The sequence below is a fragment of the Lissotriton vulgaris genome, chromosome 5, assembly GCF_964263255.1.
Source record: "Lissotriton vulgaris chromosome 5, aLisVul1.2, whole genome shotgun sequence".
NCBI lineage: Eukaryota > Metazoa > Chordata > Amphibia > Caudata > Salamandridae > Lissotriton > Lissotriton vulgaris.
The window spans coordinates 1,083,902,150-1,083,925,692 of NC_141693.1; the positions used below are offsets into that span (position 1 = coordinate 1,083,902,150).

Here is a 23,543-nt window from a genome sequence, read left to right on the forward strand (position 1 = left end):
TTCAGTAGAAGTAGCCTTAAATTCTCAGAACATTAGAAAGTTGTAACTATTTTTGATAAACTTGCCACGAGAAAAACTGGAGAGGTTTCGCTGTAAATGAGGAGATCATATCTGTATGATCGATGGTGATTCAATATTAACTTGCCCTTGACATTCTTATTGCAAAGGAGAGCAAAGTTTGCCTAATATTGAATGTTTAGCATTGCTGTGCCTATATACCCGACAGGAGTAAACAAATACCTAAAATATTTAAAACCAGATGGTATTTGGGAAACAATTAGTAAAAGATAGTCAAATGCTACCAATTGGTTGATAAACCTAGTAAAAGAATAAGTGATTTCGATTTTGAGACCCATAGTGGTGATCGCTTTCTGCATATTGCTGATGACAGTATGGTTCACATTTTGCAGATACCAAAAGAACTCGACTCAAGGAGTGAAAAGAACAAGAACTGATTTTGATTTGGAAAATGCAGAATGCAATTTTTATGATGGAAAAAAACTTTAGAAGAAAGCAAAAGAAACTGCTGAAGACAACACACCTGTAACCAGTTGTAAGATTTGATGAGAGAGATAGTATGACGGCTTGATTTTCCATCAGAGGGGGTCTTATTGCAGCGAGATTTTGAGAATCATAATATACTACACACTTATTGTTAGATTACATGAAAAGGTTGAGAGTGTGCATGACATTAGAAAGGGATACATGAAAACGAGACAAGTGAAGTAGAAACACTGTAAACTTTTTTTTGTAAAAATGAGATGAAGAAGCATAGGTAGAATAAAATTAATACATATAAACAAAGTTGCACTAATGAAACTTATGCTTATAAATGGACGTTTGTATTAAAATCAAGTGACTTAGTAATATGGTGCCTGTTTCTAATATGCATCATTTAGAGAAATCGGTGCAAAATATGTAAACAATGAAAGATAAACTTGCTATTTTCCAGAACGATACTAGACATGTTATAAAATATGAAAGCATTCAAATGAGATTAGAATTTTGAAAAACCTGCATTTATGAGATTAATTAGAACATTTGTGGTAGTAGTATACTTCTAACATTAGACTTTGTGAAACTTTATACATTATGTGTGAACTGATTTAAATTCATCACAAATGAGGTAGAGTTAAAGCTTATTTCATTTAACTATGTGATGCTAACTGAAAGGCCGTCTTTTTAGATGCTTTTTCACTGGAATTGACCTTTCCCCTTATTGAATACGTTGGACTGTTCTTTACAAAGATGTAATGTAACTTATTTGTCCGGTATGCGACAGTCACTTGACATATTTCATTTCTTTTCTAAATGTTCACACCAAAATGTTCCTGTGGGAATAGAATTTTAGCTATGACTGTAATCTGCAAATTTTTATTTCTTTTTAGCAACGTTGGGCCTATATGGACTTGCAAAGTTACCTTCTTATGACAAGCAAGGGAAATTAGTTTGAAATGTCAATCATTTTGGGTGGCATGATACGATTGTAAGACATGTGATGGTCTTTAAATGGTGGTGTGATGCTACATCACAAGGACTTTACCAAAGAACTTACAAAAGAAGAAACCCCAAAGAAGTGGCAACACAGACACGCTATGCACAGATGCATAACAGACCCCATTTACTCCATTTGCTATTTACGCACAGAGCTTACAGAATTTTCTTTTGCTTTCAGAAGCATACTACATTGAATATCAGACCTTGATGCGACTCGATTGTTTAACTTTTGCTAACTTTGGACTGCCTTGTCTATGCTACAGTCAGTGGCATTTGGAGAGAGTTTTCATGCTGAACATTTCTTAAATCTTATTCAGATCATGCTTATGGACTCGCCCTTAATGGACTCTAATTGAATCCCTTCCATATCTTTGGAGATTGAGCTGTTAGTCTATGAGTCATCCTTCTGCCTATTTGATAGTCAGACTCTGTAATTATGTGGCAATTATTGTTTTCAAAATGCCTACTTAAATGCTTGCCATTGTTATTGAAATGGTTATATTCCTAACTGAGCTGCATAAGCAATTGCTTATTATGAAGAACTTTTGATCTCTAATACAATAATCAATCTATCCCAAATCTGCCTGAGTCTATTATGGAGTCTTGTTAATTCATCTTATTTTGCGTATCAACTGCAGAGTTATTTGTATGTATAATTCTTACCTGTCTTAACTTCTTCAGGAGATTGGGACTTCTGTTTGCTATTCTTTATATTTACAGCATGGTCTTGATAGTGGTGTATCTAAATTTGATTTAAAATTTGTGAGTTGGCTATCAATTAATGGTCCTCATTGGACAGCTAACAGTGAGTTTAAATATCCTAATGTCCACCCCTCCTATCTGTGGAGAAAGATTCATCAATGGATAATGAATATGGATTGAGCATCTAATCGTATAAGCCCAGTACAATTTGAGGAATAAATGAGTGTAGAATAATTAGCAAACAGAACCAAAATTATATAAAAATAAAAAAACTCTTCAGCTGGATCACAAACTAGGCTGTTTCTACTGGCCAGCACATAACTGGTCTTTCTGCATGAAAGACAGGAAAAATGTGTCTTAATATATGAAATTGTGAGCTGTTACAGTCTTTCTGTGAGTACCACTGCTTATTCTTGAATACCTAGCAAAGATAAACAAGCAGGATATCTTTTTTGCTGCTCTCTACTGCCCATATTAAGCTGTTATGCTCTAACAGCTCACCTGGCTAAATATCCATGGCATAAAATCAGGCTACAAATACAACTTCAAGGCACACTTAGAGGGTACATTATCCCTGCCATGTCTCAAAAATAGTTTAATCCCCACTGACCACTGGCCGCAAACAACTTTGTGACCCCCAGGGAGATCTGCTAAGGATGAAGCATTCAGAGATGATCACTTGCTCTGGGTACCCTGTCATTGAGCATCCTAACACTTGGTTTCGCAAAATGTTCGAAAACCTGCCCCAGCATTGTGATTCTGTCCAAGTTAGTAACAGTTCAAGTACTCATGGAAATTCCATTGAATAGCCTCTTGTTGTGTTGTTGTGACCATAAAACTGGCTTGCGAAGACTCCTTTATACAGCCTGCCAAGAATATTACTCTTCCCCAGCTCATTCTTGCCGAGCAAACAGTGAACGCTTATGAAGCCCTGAATGTATAATGATCCATTCATCCTTGCTACAAGTCCCAAAATTGTTCTTTTCCTTAGAGTCTTATGAAGGAGACTTTGGAGGTGCCATCATTGGATCCACATGAAAAAATACCTAGAAAAGAGGGAGAGGCATGCAGCTCGGGAGGGTTAAACTCCCTGCATTCAGTTGCTCTCCTTATGGTTGTTTCTAATGAAGGATCCAGATAATGTTCCCCACTCCAGGTAACAGCCAGCATGTAGTCATATCCCACAACTTCCCACATTGGAGAGACAAATGTCACCCCTCTGGGGCTGGCTTCAATTGCTCCAGCCATTTACAGTGCAGTTGCTTAGGAGCAGAAGTGTTCCTCTTATTGTGTAAAAATTCTGCCCACTGCTGTGATTTACAGTGCGCATGTCAGGCTGGACGTGCTCTTCCTGTGGTCATCATGTGCACTTTAAAGTTTCTAGATCTGCATTGTATCAGAAAGCCAAGGGGGACTGAGAATTCAACTATTGGTCTCCAACAGAGCAGCAGGTTACCTCTCCCAGCCAACAGCCAACAGCCAATCCCAACACACAACTCATGCTTGTTATATTAATTAAGAGCATGAGAGCTGAATCCGGATTGCCTAGGAAGAGCTTCTCTGGAGTGAAGTCAGCCACTGGGGTACATGCTACCATGGTAAATGACAGGAGGGGGTAGGAAGAGTGCAACAATACAACAGGGCCATTCACTCTGGAGCTGTATTTTTAAATGACATGCTGATTGACGTTGGCCATGTTTTCTGTCCCTTTGCGCAGCTTTCCATTTCTTCGCCCGAATATCTGCAGTTTTATTTCTACATACAGTTGCCGTGGACTGTGGAACTGTCATCGTTCCAACTCTACAGCACGATTATTTTTTTGCTAAAATAATCCAAGGCATCTGTTGAACTAGTTGTGGTTATATTTTCCCTATTTACATTTCTTAGGTTTACCAGCAGCTCCAAGTCCAACTCACAAACATTCAAAAATGTTACAGTTCACTCTATACAGTCCCTTCACTGCCAGAGCATGTCTTACTTTTATGTACCTGCTTTCAATTCTTTCACTGAGGGGAACACATTTCACCTCTGCAAAAACATTGATACTGAGACAACTGCTTCATTCAAAAGTGACCCTAGTAAAAAAATAATATATATATATCTATATATCTATATATATATCTATATATCTATCTATATATCTATCTATCTATCTATCTATCTATCTATCTATCTATCTATCTATCTATCTATCTATCTATCTATCTATATATATATATATATATATATATATATATATATCGAACAAAAGAACACCTTTCAACTCTATCCTTGAAAACAGATACTGCCACAGCTAGGGTAGGGGTCGCAGCTTTGACCCTTGGCTTGCCGCTTGTGACACCTGGTCTCAGATGTGGTAAAATTAGTGCCAGAAAGATATGGGTGACGCTGCACTCTTTATTTTCTGTCCATTTGTTGTTATACTAAAAGTGAATATTATTGCATTATTCTTTTTTAATGTTTTATTTATCATCACAGGTAGAAACAATACGTTGCATTTCAATTATAAAAAAAGAAATAAACTGATACATTTCCCAAGATCCCCCAATTCGTATACATATTTCTAAAATAAGACACTATACAAATCCTACCACAATTTGCAGCCTTTCCTTTTTCTTTATAGCAGCTTGCTACTTCCTTCCTCAGATTTCTTGAAACTTCACTAAAGCCCCTACTCTTTATGAATGTAACTGGTCCTTAGATAAGTCAAAAGACAGAGCATCCACCAGTCTCCATTTTTGTAATATCAAGGATCCGGCCACTAGAGATGCAATGAATATTACCTGCTTCAGACAAACAAGTAGATTAAGTGCGACATTTATGCTAAAAGGGGCTCCCAAAGGATCTGGAACTGAAGAGATCTGAAGCCACTGAAAGACTCACTTCTAAGAGTCTGTGAGAGCTGGGCAATTAAAACATATCTCGAAAACAGATGGAAACCTTATTTGTAGACCAGATTCTGTATAGTACAGCCGTCATTTCGAGAGAAAAAAAAGCCATACGGTTAAAATTGGCCGTTTGATGGCTTTACGAGCCAATTCGTTGTACATTTTCCAAGTATGTATTTCGATGTTATACCCAGCAGAGGCCTATATTCTTCTGAAAGCTGTCAGAATAATTTTATCATGGTGATGTTGCTGAATTATACGATACCAGTAACCCACTTCCATTACTCCACTAACATAATAAACCTGGCTGATCAAAGCGGCTAGTCCATCGCCTGATTGGAAAAACATAATGTAGGTGGAAACTCTGAATTGCCCAGTAGCAGCCGATACTAAGACTTCATGGTTCAATCCAACAAGAGATCTTTAAATCTGTGGATCCCGCCCTTTTACTAGTTTTTAATACTCCTGTTATTGACCTGAAGACCTAACAGGCTACAATCTTCTATTGGCATTTCGGGGCGAAAGTGGGAAAATTGAAACTCTTCCTTCATTTGTGAGCTTAGGGATTTAGATGAACTGGGCTAGTCTGATGTTGTTTTCTAAGAGCATTTGTTTGAGGTAAAGATTATTGTCAACATCCTATGGTGCTACAACGCACAAATCTAAAAATCCAGATTGATAGCACTTTTTGAAGTGAGGCAGCACAGGGCCCCCATCTTCTAGCTGCAATTGCATAGTTTCAATTTAATACAGGTTTCTTTCCAGACCACACAAATTGACGCAGCTCTTGGTCAATTTCACTAAAGTATATTTGGGGAACCTTGATTATTACTTTTGAGAATAAAATGAGGAAAAGAGGAAGACTCATCATCTTAACTGATGCTATTCCTCCAATGATTGAGAATGGAAAAGACTGCCATTGTCATAATAAGTTCTGAGCTTTCAGAAGAGTTCACAAAGAATTTAGTTGCTAGAACTGTGAAAAATCATACGATACAAAAATACCCTAATAGCTAATAGAGCCATCCATAATTTGGTGATTGCATATGGAGAGCTTTGGACTTTGTATGGTTAATTATATGACCTCCTAAATCCAAAAATGTTTTAATTTTGACAAATGTTCCCCTGAGTTTGTTCTTTTGCCTCAAAATACAGAATCAGATCATGGGCAAATCTTGATGTAAAAGTAAAGCCAACGGTTTACTAAAAAGTGTGAACAACACTGGAGACACGGGGCAACCATGATGGGTGACAATACTAAGTGCCAGTACTCCTGCCATGTGCAAGTTTATAATGACTTGGGTTGAATCCATCTTTCTTTGCACGCCACACCATTCCAGTTTAGACTTAGTCATATGCAAATCAGTTTTAACACTGTTCCCCATGGGAACAGTCTAGCCCAAAATACCAGTCCAGGTCCTCCCTGGGCCAGAAACAGGTATCCTAGGACCAATTTCGGGATTTCACCCCTCATCAGCCAGGATAGCTTGAATCTGGTTGCGTATGAATGAATCGAAAATTCACCCCCAGTTACAGATCTGGGTTAAATCGATTGTTTTTTTCATGCCACAACATAGACACAGCCATATGCAAATAAGTTTTGACACTGTTCCCCATGGGTACAGTCCAGCCCGAACTACCAGGACAGGTCCTTCCTGGACCAGAAACAAGCATCCTAGGACCGGTTTCTGAGTTTCACCCCTAATCAGCCAGGATAGATTGAATCTGATGGTGTAGCGAGCACGGGACCCATGTCTGGGCTACACAGACTGCTTCCAGAGCCCCCCTCTATTCCTCCAACTGCAGTGAGACATAGTCACTCCTTAGGCTGCTTTGACCACTCCTCCAATCGTTCAGCTGAATCACTAAGCGCAGTTGCATCTCCCAGTGTGGTTACAGATTTCTCTCAACCTTTAGCTCGAGCATGCACTGATTTCCATACTGGTTCTTGCCCTCACTGCATTGTATATGCCTTGCATACGCACTCCATGTTGTTAAGAGGCACTAAAATGGAGGGGCAAAATGCTTATTTCTAAAATGCACCAAGAGAGGAGGGGTATTTGTGATGTTGTCAACCATTTCGCCTGATCAGTCTCTTCCATGGAGCAGTGATTCCATTCAAAAATCCCCCTTTACTCTATGGCCTCTGGTGCTGTCATCTGGTGGTTTTGAGCTGCATGCCAATCATGTAAATCAATGCAAAGCAAAACACTGCTCTTCCTTGGTATTGCGGGCATGCTGAATGTGGGCAGCATGGAACAAGAGCAGGTATGTGGCAAAGATCTTGCTCCCCTCCGTTGCTACACATCAAACCCCAACTAGCATGCCTTAAGACCCGTGACATGTGAATGAGCAAACAGTGATCTCATTACATCAGTGATAAAAATGGTTGGCACGAGCTGCTTTGCTCACTCTCTCCTTCTCCTCCAGCCTCACGAGCCCATTATTGCATTACACATTATTAGTGTAATGCAAAATGTAGCAAAATGTAATGAGTCCTTTGGTGGCAACCAAGGTAAGTAAATATTGCTTTCAAATGTAGGTTGTGTGCATACTTATGGGTGAGAGAGTGTTAATGATAGATGGTGCGTGTATGTATGAGCAAGCATGAATGTATGTGTAAATGTGTGTGTGTCATAGAGATTCCTTGACAAGTAGTGAGAAAGAACGTGTGAGATGGAGTGTCAGTACTGAAAGAAGTGGCCCTTAGGGAACACCTGGGTTACTGAAAACCACCTGCTCTGCCTTTCCAAGTAATGAAGAGTCAGTCAGACGGTAGAGAATACAAACAAGCATTTATTAGCAATACTCTGCAGAGGAGTTCAATCTGACCTGCACCCTGAGATGTCTGCCGAGGGACTGACCCCCCCAACAGCCTGCAAAGAATGACCATTCCTCTATCAACCGCCAACCACGCCCACAGTAAAAAGTTACGGGCTCAGGCCAAGCACAAACAAAGGCGGTACAGAAGGATGGGCTACCCCCTGCCAGATGGGTACACACTATCACAGTTTAAAGGTTGCCGTGCCGGGTCTCAGCGTCTCTTAACGTGGGAGCAGAGCTACACACATGGATAGGTATGCAAAGGGGGAATGGCCTATTTATTAGTAAGTCAGAAGGCAACCTTGAGCGCGACCATGAATGCCTTAATGTCGCTCCCTTCAAGATCTTCAGGGACATTCAAAAATTTTAAGTTGTTTTTCCTCGAGTGGTTTTCAAGCCTCTCGATGTCATCTTTCATCTCCCGGATCTGCTGTATCAGTTTATCCATTGCGACTGAGGAGGTACTTAATGCTACCTTGATCTTAGGTAACTCTGCTTCCAATACGTCCGTCCTTTGTTAGACCTCCTCAACCTTTTGGGCCTGTGCCTCACATGATGCCTGAATGGCAACCTGATTTGCCCCCGATATTGTAAATCTCCTGCCGATGTCCTCCCTCAAGCCCAACAAAATCTCTGCCAAAGTCCCCGGGACAGACACTGTTGGTAGAGTTTTAATTGTAGATACACCGTCGTTGGTCAGAGGGACCCTTTCTTCTATAGAACTACTTGCGGCATCCCTCAGTTCACCCTGCTCAATATCTTGGCTTTCTAGCACAGAAAAACTATTTGAAAGTTCCACCGATATATGAATGAATATTTATTTCATTCATGAGGACTGAGGAGACAAAAAAGGCTGCGAGAGCTGGCAGGACAGTGGGGGCTGAGAAGTACTGATTGTAGGAGCCGCAGGAAGAGCTGTAGCTGATGTAATGGCCCCAGCAGCGGCACTAGTTATACCAGTAGTACCTGTGGCCATCCTATTAGCTTTATCCAAGGTGGCTGAGGAGAGAACCCTATAGTAAGACTTCAGTGATGGAGTAACTCTTGGTGCAGCAGATATACCTCCCCTTGCTTTTTTCCTGCCCTTTCCTCTTCCCGGGGGGGGTATCTAGGCCACTATGGCTTTCCTTCCCTTTCCTAGAGGCAGCCTTAAGATCTATAACGGGGGGAAATAGATGGTTTAAGAGGAACTGGTACTATGCTGGCAGCCCAGTTGTGCAGTGTGTAATGGCTAACCCCCACCTCAGAAAGAGGCGCTATAGAGGGACAAACCAAATTACTTAGATGGACACTAGGGTGCAGGCTACCAGCGCCATGACCACACCTCTCCATGCAGGGCACCCACTCCTTGCAACCAGAATCTGGAACAGCGTCAAACAAGGCAATTTGTAAGGCAACTTCCATCTTCGCTGTAGCCCTACAGCTTACAAGCCCCCCAATCCTGTAACCCAGAAAGCCTTACCCCATTCAAGTCCGTGGGGCTAATCTCGACGTCAGAGGACTCTTTACAACGACCCCCACATCGGAAATATTTCACAACTGCAGGCGTCTTACAGGGGGCTGACCTTACCACTACTCCGCAGAAATATGCCTCCAGTCCACCTGGGCGCAGGGTCAATCTTCTAGGGTTCCTCCACCACTCTCTTACTGCGCCGAGCTCCCAGAACCATGCAGGCTCCGTCAGCATGCCACCCCCTTCCCTGCAGACCATCCGCTCTTACGTTAGCCAGAGGAGAAAACAAACAGTAAAGTCTAGCTGCAAATGACCATGTACGTGTACTGATAATGCCGAGATGGAGATACTAATGCAGAGTAGAGCTATCACTGGGGCGGCCGTGCAGTTTGTTCCCTCGAAAATGAAAAGATGGAAAAAAAACACCAGAAACAGCCAGCGCCGCCACCGCTAGCGAAATTCAGACGCAACACACAGTGGGAGGGGCTCCGTCACAGCCGTTAGCTTCCGGCAGTCATGTAAACTGCTAATCTTCTATGGCACGAAATATGTGTATAATAAGAATAGGGTTTTTCAAACCTAACAGTAAGTATGAATGAGTCATAATGAGTGAAAATATGTGACAGCAAGTGAGTAAGTATGAATAAGAATCAGTGTAAGGGAGTGTTAGAGAGTTTGAGTGAGAATGAATGAGTGTGAGTTAGTGAATGGAAGTGAGTGTGAATGACAATGTGGTGTCATGCTGGCAAGTTTGTTGTTTTCAACGGCCTAGTGAAGGTAATTCTTGTATTATAGAGAAACGGGTAATGGCATTCTTGGGGCATTTCTTAGCATGTCAGTCATCGGTGATAAAATACTGGCATATTGGAAGTAATTCTTGACATAATGGACACCCATGGTAAAACTAAAAACAGGTAATGGCATACTAGAGGTAATTCTTGTCAAAATGTACTATTTGAGAAGATTATTTTCATACAAATTCTCAGGGGGAAATCCCCCAAGCAGTGGCCTGGCTTTCTGACTTCACTTGCTCACTACAATTCAGAGCAAGTGTGTCGTCCAAGAACTTTCAAAGATCAAGTCAGCAGAATACTATAGACAATATATCTAAAATAGACCTTTGTTTGTGTGTGTTGTTATATTATCCATGCAGTTACAATGGAACTTCAACAATGTCAATTCTATGTCAGGAAGCGGAGGCGAGGATTTTGCTAGTCCTTTCTCCATTTTATTGGACATCAATATCAATGTCAATTATTGTGATATCATCAGGGTTAAAGTCGTGACATGACTTCCTAGAAAAAAGCAGGGTCAAGGGTCACATGACATCACCACCTGTGACTCATTAAAGATAAAGGGTATGTGATGTAACTTTGCTACCCCTGGCATTTTAGCTAACCTAAGCCCATGAGCTAGGGTTCACAAGGCAGAGAGAGGCGGCACTTAATTATTATAAACAGTGTAAACAACTCAAATTACCACAACTATTGAAACGATGCAAAGGGCAGGTTAGTGGGCGCTACTTACACTAATATTGTTTGAGCAGTCACCAGTGATTCAGATCAACATACTTGAATGCAGTATGCTGAACAGAAATGCGGCTCCACTCTGAATTCATATATGTTTACATATATACCTAGGCTTCTCCAAAATCAGTCTGTCCTCCGTGGTTACCATCATTGGGCTGAGAAAAAAAAGCATATTTTCTATATTTGGCAATGCGTGCTTCTTGAGAGGAGTATGTTAGCTGTCCATAGTGCAGCAGGTACAGTGTGATATGGACCCATGGGCCACCTGCACCCTCATTGTGTCTTTGCTTAACCACACAATGGGGGAATACAGGGCCCATGCCCGGTGCACAATTTCTTTCTGGCCAATAGCCAAAAAAGGTTGACGTCACTATGGCATGTTTATTTCATTAATGGACCCCCTTTCTGCTCCCTCATTGGGCCTCATGGCACCCAGGCTGTGCCACTGAAGCATCTGTCATGTGGTTATAAGACATGTCTCAGGCTTACAGTGACTTTTCCCGCCACTACGTCTGCTGACCCTTCTCACGATAGGCTCTTTGGAGGAAAATGGCTGCAGTCTCTGACTTGAAACTTGATTGAGATATAGAAAAGTCTGTCAAATATAAGAAAAACTAAATGTGGTGTCAGCATCAGCACTGATATTTGGCAACCAACCCCCGATAACACCAGCAGCAGGCACCCCTGATTACACCAGCAGCGGGCTTCTGCGCACAACTTTGGGCTCAGCACTTACTCTATACAAGTTAAGCTCTGGCCCAGTAGTCCAAGTTGCACTGTGTGCAGGGGAGGGGGTCATCTGGAGTCTACACTAGTCGGATTTTGCTACTTAGATTGATGAGATTATTGGGGCATTGGTTTGCTCCACCGGTAAGACTACATTGCAAATACAATGGCAATTATCCTGGAAGTATCGCTTCTTCTTTTCAGTGAGTGTTATGAGGCTCATGCACTGTGTACGGTACTTTTGAACGATACTGAACTGTGTTGTGATTTTATTTTTTTTGAGTTGTCTCACTTTTGGAGATTTTGCAGTTTCCGGCTCACAAAGCACGCAATACTTATACGCATTATCACATAACCAATGAGACAAATGGTTACGAGTTGGAGGCTTTACCGACTTTTGTGGGAGACATTCTTTTTTCGTGTGTTGTGTAAATGAACAGTCTGCTATGTCTTTTTAGACGCATGAAGAGTTTTTATTGCTAGATGGATGGAATGTTAAAGTATTGAAAGCATATATATGATATTCAGAGAAAAATATGTTAAGTGAGGTACCGCATCCTTTTCCCTAAATTTGCTAAAATATATATAAAATCTATCAGTGTTTAATAAAAAGCACTGCTGTATTAAAGTCATTTAGAGAAGTAATGTGTGACAGAAGTTGTAGTGTTGGACTGAGGGAATAGCTTGCTGGCATTGACCACATTATAATTGCAGTGTTCATCCTATATCATTGAATAACTATACATAACTGGGATGTGCAATAGCTTCAAACTATTTACAGAGTTGACCCTTCTTTAAAAAATAAATTGCAAAAGGGTGCAGACTAATCCACAATAAAAGCAATATATTGATCTTTTGTGTTACTTTCCCCTTCAGCAAAGCAAGGGGTGCAGTTGGCATACAGCACCAGCAGAGAGGCCTTAAGTTTAAATGCGGCAACTAGGAAGAACGCCAGAGCAGTGCTGCTGACAAAATAAAGATATGGTCCATTAGTTACAATTATTCCCAAGGGCCAGTGGCGGCTCGCTCGGAGCGGGGTGGTAAGGAGTAGGACTGGCCATCGGTTGAAGATTGAGTTATGTTTTCAATTCTCTCTAAATCTGTTACTTTGTAAAGGCATTCTTTTTCAGGCATGTCAACGATTCACATATTGTGCGTGAACCAATAATCAGGAGTAGAACGGTATAACTAGGTTTTCCCTTCATTCTATGTTGCTTTACTTTCCCCCATAATTTGTAGCGCTTTAGCCCATACTTTTTGCGTACAATAAGAGAAATCGCTAGTTTTCTTGTACTACACTTTAATTCAGATTTCACAGCCCCCTCTATAACATTACTTACAAAATATGATGGCTGGAGTTAAGTGCCAGTTTAGAGCATCTTCCCTTGTGACTGATGGTGTACAATCTCTTCTGTCTGATAAAGGTATTCTGGCAGCTGTCAGTATTTTAGTCATTATGTTCTTACTCTCCCAGAGATGTGACAGCATAAAATACATTATATATGTACCATGGCATTTGCCTCAACTGAAAAGTGTTAACGTGCTCTTGAAACTGCATTCACGCTTCCTTTTGGTAGGGAAAGGATGTATGTGCAGCAAAGAGTCAGTGAGTTACTTTTTAAAGGTAAGAGTGGCTAGATCTGTGTATAATAAGTTCCCGAATAGGCTTTTGTGAGTCTTTCTTTAATCTACCTTAACTGCATTTGAAGAATGAAGGTTAGGTTTTTGTCAAATGCTGCACTCAACCAAAAGGTATCCTGGAGCTGGAGGAAGCAAAAACCAATACTCAGAAAATGTAAAGACCATCAGGTCAGGCTGAAAGAGGTATGACAGGAGGTATTAGGTAAGAGAAGAGTTAAAATAGCCTTCCTGAACATCATCAAAATTGACTCTAGATGAAGGGCATGATGAGAAAGCGAACACCCACAGAGAAGGTTCTTCCACTTGAAGACTTCTGATGGAATCTAGGGCACTCTCTAACGTAATGAATGACCAGGATTGTACCTCTAAAATCACCGAGTAAGAGGAGATTGCCTTTTAGTGTATACATCCTTATGCACTAAAAAAAGTGACAAACAAAGTCCACTCCTTAACAGGAAGGATGCCACAGCGGAATTTCCAATTCTATCCTGGCAGCATATTTGCACCTTGTTTGAGTTAACGCACAACACATTGAGGCACCTCTTGATTAACCATGTTACAGTAATCTAAGCAGACTGAAATAAAAATCTGGAGCGCCCTGCACTTGCGCAGGAGCATCTCTGAGTACAGGTTGAGGAGGTATCCCAGTGTAAGCGCAGGGTCAGACAGCCACACCTATCACTCTGCAACCACACAAGCACAATGCCCACCCTGCACTCATACAGGTACAGTGCTCACCCTGAAGACTAACAGGTACACTTGCTCACACTGTCACACCACTCACACTGCACTTACATAAGCACCCTGCTCACCCTGCAATCTCACAGCTCAGCCCACATTCGAATAGGCACAGCCTCCGACATACCACTGCACTCATAAAGGCATAAGACCAACAGGCATAACACTTTCCATGACCTCCCCCTCTACAACACTCATCTTGCACTCATGCAAATAAGTTCTTTAACCAGCATTCAAACAGGCCCTATTCACTAGCCTTATAAAGACTGACCCTTCCTCCACACCCACATGGGCACACTTACCCTGCATTGGCACAGCCGCACAACTCAACATACCCTCACAAAACAACACATACAGATATTAACGCAGACCTCCATGTATAAGAAATGTAAACTGGTCAGCAATGTATTCTCTTCTGGCAAGACTAAATACAAATAAATTACACTGAAAAGAAAAACTGGCCAGCTACAGAGTCCCTGACAGTCTCCAAAAGTAAGGATGTGCAACTAGCAGACAAACAAGGTACAGTGTTAGTAAACAGGAATAAATGAACTGCATGATGGGTGCACACCAGGAACGGAGAGATGGAGAAGGATGGCCCGGCATAGGAGTGGGTGACAGTGGGAGAAGAAAGGAATAACGTGGACATAACGACTGTGTCACGGGGTCGCTGACTCACCTATCTTGTTCCCCGTGACTGGCACTCCGTCTCCCCTACAGGACTGGTCCGGGCCCTTTAAGGGAAGCCTGTACTTCCCAGACTTTGAAACCAACCCCCTGACGTCAGAGGAGGACGGCCTGTCCTCATTGGCTGCAACCGAAGAAAAGGCGGACCTGGAAGACGCGGAGTTGCTGCTGTGCCGATTAGACATCAAGCCGGGAAGAAGAACCCGACATGTGGAGCCAGGGACGGAGGACGCTGAGTCGGTGAGAGGATCCAGCAACCCTGGGATGAAGCCAACCGACAGCAGAACGTCGGAGCAAGAGGGAGATCCAGAAGAACTGCCGAGGGAGAAGCCAGGAGGCCACCATCCCCACGCATCGCTCAGCCACGAGCAGGAAGACGCGTGGCTCAACCAGGTACGGGCCACCTTAGAAATCTACTCCGGTTTCACAAGGAGGGGGACCAGGTAATGGAGGGAGTGGGAGGGACTATTGTTCCAGGCCACCAGATACTTGGAGCACTTTCTCACGCCACCCTGCGGGCTACTGTTCTTATGTGAACGCTACTGGTGACGGTGGTTCAGTCTATCTCCTCACGAGTGTTACCCTCACACCCTGCCCCAAGTTCAGGTTATTATATCCAAGCAGTGAACTAACTGCCACATGTCCTTTCTTTTCTTCCAACTGGGCAAGACGGTGAGTCCAGGACTGTCCAGAAGGCCGAAGACAAAGCCGGAAGACAACCGAATCCCCTGGGAATATTGGAACTATTATTTGAACTCTCTTGTGAAGAACACATTAATAAAACTTGCTGTTCGACCCCATAGTAGTGGCTCCTTCTCTCCTTGTACACCCAAAAGGTTACAGACTGGTAACAAAAAGGCGCCAAGAAGTGGAGAAAAACAGCTCAGTGGAATAGATGGGGACTGCAGGAGATGAAGGGTATAATGATTACAGCATGGCAGGAGGCCTGTCCTTAGTAAAGATACTAAAAAAGGACACAGGTGTCTTCACAGTTACTAAACCGACAAACCCACTGCAGTCTTAAGGGCTGACCACTGCAACCCAATAGCTACTGGATCAGACTCTTAATTAACTTCTGCAGAAACAGTGAAAAGAAGAAAAGGAAGCATGCAATGTCCCTGCCTGCTATATGTCCACCATCACCTCACAGTTTTTCCATGTTTAAAATGTCCTCATTGTTCTCAAGGTAATCCCTTGTTTGCTATTTAATCATCATCATCTCATTGTTTGTACACTTGCCTTATGGCTTTTACCGTACCTTTTTCACAAGATATTTTTGCTTCCTCACTTCTTTTTTATGCTTTTACCACTTCCAAACAACTAAGATCCCTTTGTCATTGAAATTTTCACTCTAAACACTTCACCCCTAAATCCTTTTTCATAAACCCTTCATCTATAACACTTCACCATTCAAACTTAAACATTACATCCTTCATGCCTAAATTGTTCCGCTATCATCCTTAAACCTTTAAACCGTTCACCCTTAAATTCTTCATCCCTAAACCCTTTCTCTTCTGCCCTACATCCTTTGCCCTTAAACTCTTTATCATTAGGGCCTTCACCCCTAAACCCTTTACTTGTCATTCATAAAACGTTTCCCTTCACTCCTAAATTCTTCCCACTTCAAACCTGAACCTTCATACTTTAGCCCCTTATCCTCAAACACTTATTTGTTCATCTCTGAATAAATCACAGTCCATGCTTCACTGTTCACCTCTAAACCTTCCACTCCTTAAGCTGTGACTCCTAAATCCTTTAGCCATAATTCAACCCTAAATCCTTCACCCATAATTTGCCCATAAACCCTTCACCCCTAAACCATTCAGGGATATATCCTTAACCTATGATTCATCCTCAAACCATTCAGCCCTAAGCCATTCCCCCATATATCCTTCACCCGTAATCCATCCATAAACACTTCACCCCTAAATTCTTCACACGTAATCCTTTCATGCATAATGCACCCCTTAACACTGCACCCCTTAATACTCCTTTAAACAATTGATTTATAATACCATCCATAAAACCTTCCCCTCCAAACCCATCAACTCAAAATCGATAGGCTATCCAGAAATCATTATCTATATCTTTTATCCATATATATTTTTTCATTGTTTAATTTACAATCAAATTGCTACTGATAAGATGGTCTATAATTAAATTGTAGTCTACGGGGAATAGGATTCGTAATGAAGTGGGTGAGCCCTACCAATTGGTACAGCCAGTACCCAGTGGTGAGCCTAGTGCCCTTCAGCCTTCAACAACCCCTTCCACCAACCCAATCATCTGAGCAGCGACCAGGGTATAAACATGGGGAAATAAACAAGTAAGTGGTTCCATGTGGAGCAGAGGCACAAAGCAAAGGAGACCTCTAGCCCCTCTGTTGTGTCATGCCGCATTATCGGGGGTTTACCACGGCGCATGTCGCTGCGTCATTACGCTTCGACGCCTCATCAGGGGCAGTGAGCACTACATACATACAATTACAATACAATAAACTACATTTGATCAGGACAGAAAAGCCAATAAGAGTGCAACACGCACAGTCAGTTTTACGGTTGTAGCACAAGTCTGTCTAATCAAATGCTTTACTCGTGGTAATAAAGATGTGAGCAGAGACAACGCCCCTCTGTCAGTAGCGCTTTATAAAGCGATGTTCTGTTAATTGCATAAGGTTAGTAAACAACTGCGTTATTAAACCAGACCTTAAAAAATAACAGCACATTACTAAATGACTGCATTGCGCATAATTCATCCAGGCATAAAGAACGACTGTAAAGAGAGACGCGGGCCTGGGTGGAAACGGATCAATTGTACTTACGGCCATCCGTGGTCTTTGCCTCCAGGTGCACCACATCAGAGTCCTTGCTGGAACTGGTGACTGACCTGAAAACAGAAGTCAGGAGTCCATGAATGCCGTAAAAGAAACATTTAAAGAGCAGTGTAAATCCTAATTAAAGTTTGTTCTCAAACTAGATCGAAGTCTGTGGAAACACATCTTTCAAATACAAGCAATTCATAGTCACATGGAAGGTATGTTTAAGCTTTTTCACAGTAAGTGAGTTTACAATTTCTAATCCGTTTGTTGATGTTTTTTCTCATTAACTCAGTAATTGTTGTTTTGGCCCGAAACTATACAGCGCGTGCATTCTAAGACTGCAAAGGAGCTGCGCAGACCCGCATTGGAAGCTAGTTGTGTGCCTGCAGGAACTGTAAGGGGTTTCATTTAAAATCAGAAATATATTTTGTTCGCAGGTTTTAATTGCACTATGAAAATGTTTGTTAACTTTGTGTTACCGGAATGTTCCTGAAAAATAACAATTGATCTCCTCTAAATTGGTAAGTACACCTCTGTAAATGAATATGTGGGGCAAGAATATGGCATTTCCTGCCCGAGCAAAACTAACCACAAAGTATCCAGTACTATTAAGGTAAAGGTTGTTGAAGCATGAAAGTAAAACGACAACAAAAAAAGCTAGGACTCATGCTATACCACCAATCCATGGATCACTAGATTGTCAATTGATTAGGTAAATAGATTTCAGGGCATGACCCTAAGGAGCAGGTTAGGGCTGGCCTGGGAAAATAGTCCGGGCACCAAAATAAGAGTGCCCCCACTTGTGAATTAGATACCTGAAAATGTGGCTTAAGTTTGCAAAGTAGGGCAGTTCTTAACCTGGGAAGGCATGCTTCATAGGACTTTTCTAAGGTATTGAAGACTGTGTGGATTTAATCTTGCAATGCTTGTTTTAATATTTAATATTAGGCCAGTGAACCTTAAAACAGGCCCACAAACAGACAAAAACCGGCTAACACATCACTTATTGATTGCCCTGTAGTACAGTCCGAACCTGCGTAGGGGAACTGTACTTTCGCTGTGCATAACACCAGCTAGTATTACCTTGGCCGTGTGGCAGCAAAGAGAACCTCCATGTTCCACTCTGACATCTTACAAGCATTGGGAAATGCATTTGGTGTCCCCTATTTGATTAATATTAAGCACTTTTTGTTGTTGTAAGTTGAGGCCTGCTGAGTAGTTGTACATTATAAGTTACAGAAAGTCTGTTAAGGTGTTATGGATGGATCTTTTTGGCCCAAGATCCACTGCACCTGCTGTACCACTCAAATCATGTTGCTAGTGCCTGCAAGATAACTGCACTTGTAACTGCCTGTTTACTTGCAAACTATAGCAATAATCAGTGTTTAGTAGGGTGCCCGGAGGTTTTGGTCCCCAAACCACTGCACTATTTAAATCATGACCCTAGCGCTTGGTAGATAACGGCATGCATGACTGCCTGTTTTGTTGTAAAATATAGCAATATTAGGTGTTGAGAGGAGTTCTGATAACTTTTGGGCCCAGTGTCACTGCACCTGCTGCACCATTCAAATCATGCCCCTAGTGCCTGCAAAATAACTGCACTTGTGACTGCCTGTTTAGCAGTAGAATATAGCAATATTTGGTGTTTAGTGGAATTATGACAACTTTTGGCCCCAGTACCACTGCACCTGCTACACCATTTAAATCAAGCCCCTTTTAACTGCAAGATAACTGCAATTGTCACTGCTTGCTTAGTTTTACATTTTAGCAATAATCTGGGTTTAGTGGGGTGCCTAGAGATTTTGGCCCTGGTGCCACTGCACCTGCTGCACCATTCAAACCCAGTTTCTTTAAAGTGCAAGGTAACTAAAAGTGTCACTGCTTGTTTAGTAGTCAAATATAACAATAATATGTGTTTAGAGGCTTTCTGACCACTTTAGTCCTGGTGCAATTGAACCTGCTGCACCATTCAAATCATGGCCCTCTTGTCTGCAAGGTAACTGCACTTGTGGCTGGCTGCCTGTTTAGTTATAAAATGTAGCATAGCTCTTGTATAGTAACTTTACTTTTAAAACCTAATGTTTATTACAACGTTTAAAATTTGATCAGAATGGCGAAATAGATTACGTTGAAAGAAATCAATCCAATAATGCCTACAAAGTCCAAAGAAATGTGCTGAGGCATGAATAGAACATGCCACAAACGTTCTAAGGCTAAAGCATCTGCTTTACACAACTAATTATTGAAAAGCAGGCATTCCAGCATACTGTTAGAAGCTGTTTGCCTTTTCCCTCAGAAGAGATCTTATCTTTTTTTTTTTTTTTTTTGAAAATTTCTTTATTGGCAGGATACATGAAGGTATAGTAAGCAGTGCATAACAGTTCGGTACATAAGTCACATATTTGCATCATATGATCGCACTGACAGGATATACACATTTTCCATTTTCATTATGACACTATAGCACCCAAACTGAACTCCCCCCACCCTCGCCCTCCCCCCTCCAGGCACTTCCTATTCATATTTATACCAGCCCGTGGTGTCGAACAGTCGTACACGTATATATGGCGTGTGTTACAGTATCCCTGTTGTACGCGCACTAGGGGCATGCGGGGTTAGACACTGTTTGGGCTTAAACAGTGTGAACAGTTTTAGTAGAAGTATCGTAAATCTGTGAAGTCAGGGGAAGTTCTAAATAAAAACAAATGAACACAGTAATTTGGCTATGGGAACTGTTAAGAGCCCCCTTTTAATATAAATTAAATACAAGAGATATCACAAGCACAGTGCAAGCGCTGTGCATGTGAAACCTAAAAACCGGCAGTAGTGGTGGTAGTAGAGAGCAGAGCTGAAGGTTGTTTTGGCCATTTGTGAAGTATTGTTACCCAAACCCAATAAATCCAATGTTCCCCCAAGAGGTGGACAAAATCTCCAGATTTTCATAGAGAAATACCTGCAGGTGGCATTTTCTGGACTAAAGAAGATGGACATTCAAGGGGCAATTTGCTACTATATCAGGTGGATATGAGCACTCAGAAAATATTGAGATGTCATGGTGGACAGTATTCTTCATAATGCCCGGATTGAAGCCGGTAATGAATTACTTTTTTTCAGAACCAGTTAGGAATGTTTTCAGCTTAGAAATGGGGTCGATGGCAACGTACAATTTGAAATGTAGCTGACCATTCATTACCATTTCTTTCTTCTACTGAGAGCACAGTTTGATTCCAACATGTGGCCAGAGTCACAATGAAAGGTTTTACAAGTTTCAAAAGCTACGATCAACAGGAAAGCTATGATTTTCTTCATTTCAAGTTAATATAATTAGAATGCATGCAAATTCAATTGAAGGAAAAAAACATGAGACCAATTACTAGTTATATTGACTGTACAAAAAATACACACATTCCGACATCTATTATTACAGGGCAAAGTACAAATTCCGGTTCATTAACACAATAGCATGAAATACAACAGAAAATCATTGTTTACTGACTCATAGATTTCAATTCATATTTACTTTATTCATGGAAACCGTTCTCCTTACAGTCATAAGACCTTTACTTCACTGTACAAATGTAACCTGTTGCAGCCTGGTTTTTTTTTTCTAATGCCTTTCGTTTAAAAGAAAAATATACTTATGCAGATGCCCTCAAGAATAATCATTGTTGAGTGAGGGAGTTATATTTAGGAAATAGAATTTTTTTTAAACTGAAAAATCAAAGGGTTTTTGTTATTGTTAGGCTCAGATTTCACTCCTACAAAACCAGTGAAAGTCAGCAATATGTCATAGTTACTTGACCTAACTTTATCTTGCACCCCTGCAATGCACTGCTTATGACATCACATATTATTTCGCTCATGACACGGTCAGGGACATCATAGATGACATCACTGATAACATCATCCAGTGAGTGAAAGTGTTTTGTAAACGTTTCGGAAACAAAGATATCAGCCACTGCATAAGTTAAAAAATACTATTTTTTAACTAGTAATGACTAATGAGTGATACTGTTTCTAACATATGTCATCTGAGTGGGAGTGTGACTATCTGTATCAGAGTGGGTGTCTGAGGGCTTTATGTATGTGAGTGGATGTATAGGTGAATAAGTGTGTGTGTGAGTATCTAAAAGGGTATGTGAATGACTCTGTGAGTGGCTTTATTGATGATTTGGTGACAGAGGCTGTGTGAGTGTCTCTTTGGGTGAGTGAGTGTGTTAGAGTCAGTTTGGTTAAGTTAATGGCTGTTTGAATGGATATATGGGTGAGTGTGTTCGAGTGGCTGTTTTGCACAGTAAGTGATTGTTTGACTGGCTGTATAGATGAATGAGTGGGTGGGTGTGACTGCCTGTATGGATGTATGAATGGATATGAACGAGGTTAACTGGATTAGTGAATGAATGTGCGAGTAGCTGGATGGGTAAGTGAGTGGCTCTGTGTGTAGCTGTATGGCTGAGTGAGTGATAGTGTGAGTGCCTATGTGGATGAGTGAGTGGTTGTGTGAGTGGCTGTATCAGTGAGTGCGTGGCTCTGTAGGTGAGTGAATGCTAGTGTGAGTGGCTTTGTGATGAGTGAGTGGGTATGTGAGTGGCTGTATAGGTGAGTGAGTGGTTGTGATAGTGGCTGTATGGGTGGGTGATCCAGCTATGTTAGTGGCTATATGAGTGGGTGTGTGTGAGTCCTTGACTGGGTTTGTGAATGAGTATGTGAGTGGTTGTGTGAGTACACGTATGAGAGGTTGTGTGGGTGTGTGAGTTGTTCTGTGGATGATGTAATTAATGATGTCATTTGAGATGTCATCAGTGGCATCACTGACCAAGTCCTCAATGATGCAATATTTGAGGTCATAAGCAGTGCATTGTGGGACATAAGTTATAGTTAGCACAGGTAACTATAACTGTTGAATTTCAATGGCTTTGTACAAGTGAATTCTGATATTAATTATAATGTCCATGTTACCTTTGTTTTTTTCAGTGAATTTCTAGGTTTAAAAAAAAGTCTATTTCCTATCTATAACATCTCTGTAACCTTTGTTTTGTTCAGTTAAATTCTATGGATTTTTAAACTTTTAATCCTAACTTTAACCTGTCACCTTTGAGAGTTGGTGTGTGAGTGGCTGTGTGGGTTTGTGAGTGGGTCTATGAGTGCCCGTGTGTGTCTGTGAGTGCTTGTGTATCTCTGTGAGTGGATGTGTGAGTAGAGATTTGCATTTTGGGCATTTGCATACCTAGGGTACTTGAAAAGGAGAAACATGGACTCTGCTCTCACCTGAAGATGGCAAGAAAGAAATCACTCATCATAGTCACTGTATATCAGATTGTTCTTCAAAAGATAGACAATTAACTCACCTGTATTAAGGATTTCATATAGTTTTTTAACGTGGAATATGAGAGCAAACACACTTGCTTTGCCTTTGCCAAGCCCAAAAAGTTTGGATCATTTGTGCTTTACTGAAGTGGAGCGTGAAGTGGGGCACCCATTATATTCATATTTGAAAGTGCGTCACATTGAGGTTTAATTTCTGGGAAATCAGCACTAGGGCCAGAATCTAATCTAATTTTTTGCAAGACGAGTCCCCAGTTTTGCTGAAAACATCTCCCTAACTGGAGTACTTTAATTTGGTTAATTAGCAAGTGCTACCTCATTGGGTAAATGTCTTGTGCATATTCTACACTGCAGCTGCGTAAGGGACTATGAGGTGTGCATGTCATTTAGGCAATGTGATTGTTCCTCTTGCGTATTCATCCACAAATATGTGATAATCCACATCAAGAAAAGAAGCAAGACTACAAAGAGGTGAATCTCAGTTAAACAGGGTTATTTGCCCTTAACTAAATGAAGTAAGTCCTTCTTTGTTTAGTTTCTATTCTAGAGTAACAGTAGGACAGCTTTCTCTTCACCAGCTTGCCAGTGCCCAGAACAGGGTGTTGCATTGCCAGGTAAACCAATCCAGAATGGCTACAGTGTATCATCAGAGAAGAGGATAAGTTGACAACCTAAGATGTTTGTGTTTCCTACCTTTCCTCCCACTTCCTGTGTTC

The 23,543-nt window shown here is 41.3% G+C and overlaps 1 protein-coding gene across 1 annotated transcript in view; it reads right to left on the reverse strand.

Annotated features, from left to right (window-relative positions):
• Positions 1-23,543, reverse strand: part of LOC147712037 (VPS10 domain-containing receptor SorCS1-like) — a 2,945,658-nt gene that overhangs the window by 1,074,191 nt on the left and 1,847,924 nt on the right. The window contains exon 6 of the mRNA XM_086922756.1: positions 17,506-17,570. Within this exon, the coding sequence (XP_086778882.1) occupies positions 17,506-17,570 (65 nt within the window). The remainder of the gene's footprint in view (positions 1-17,505; positions 17,571-23,543) is intronic.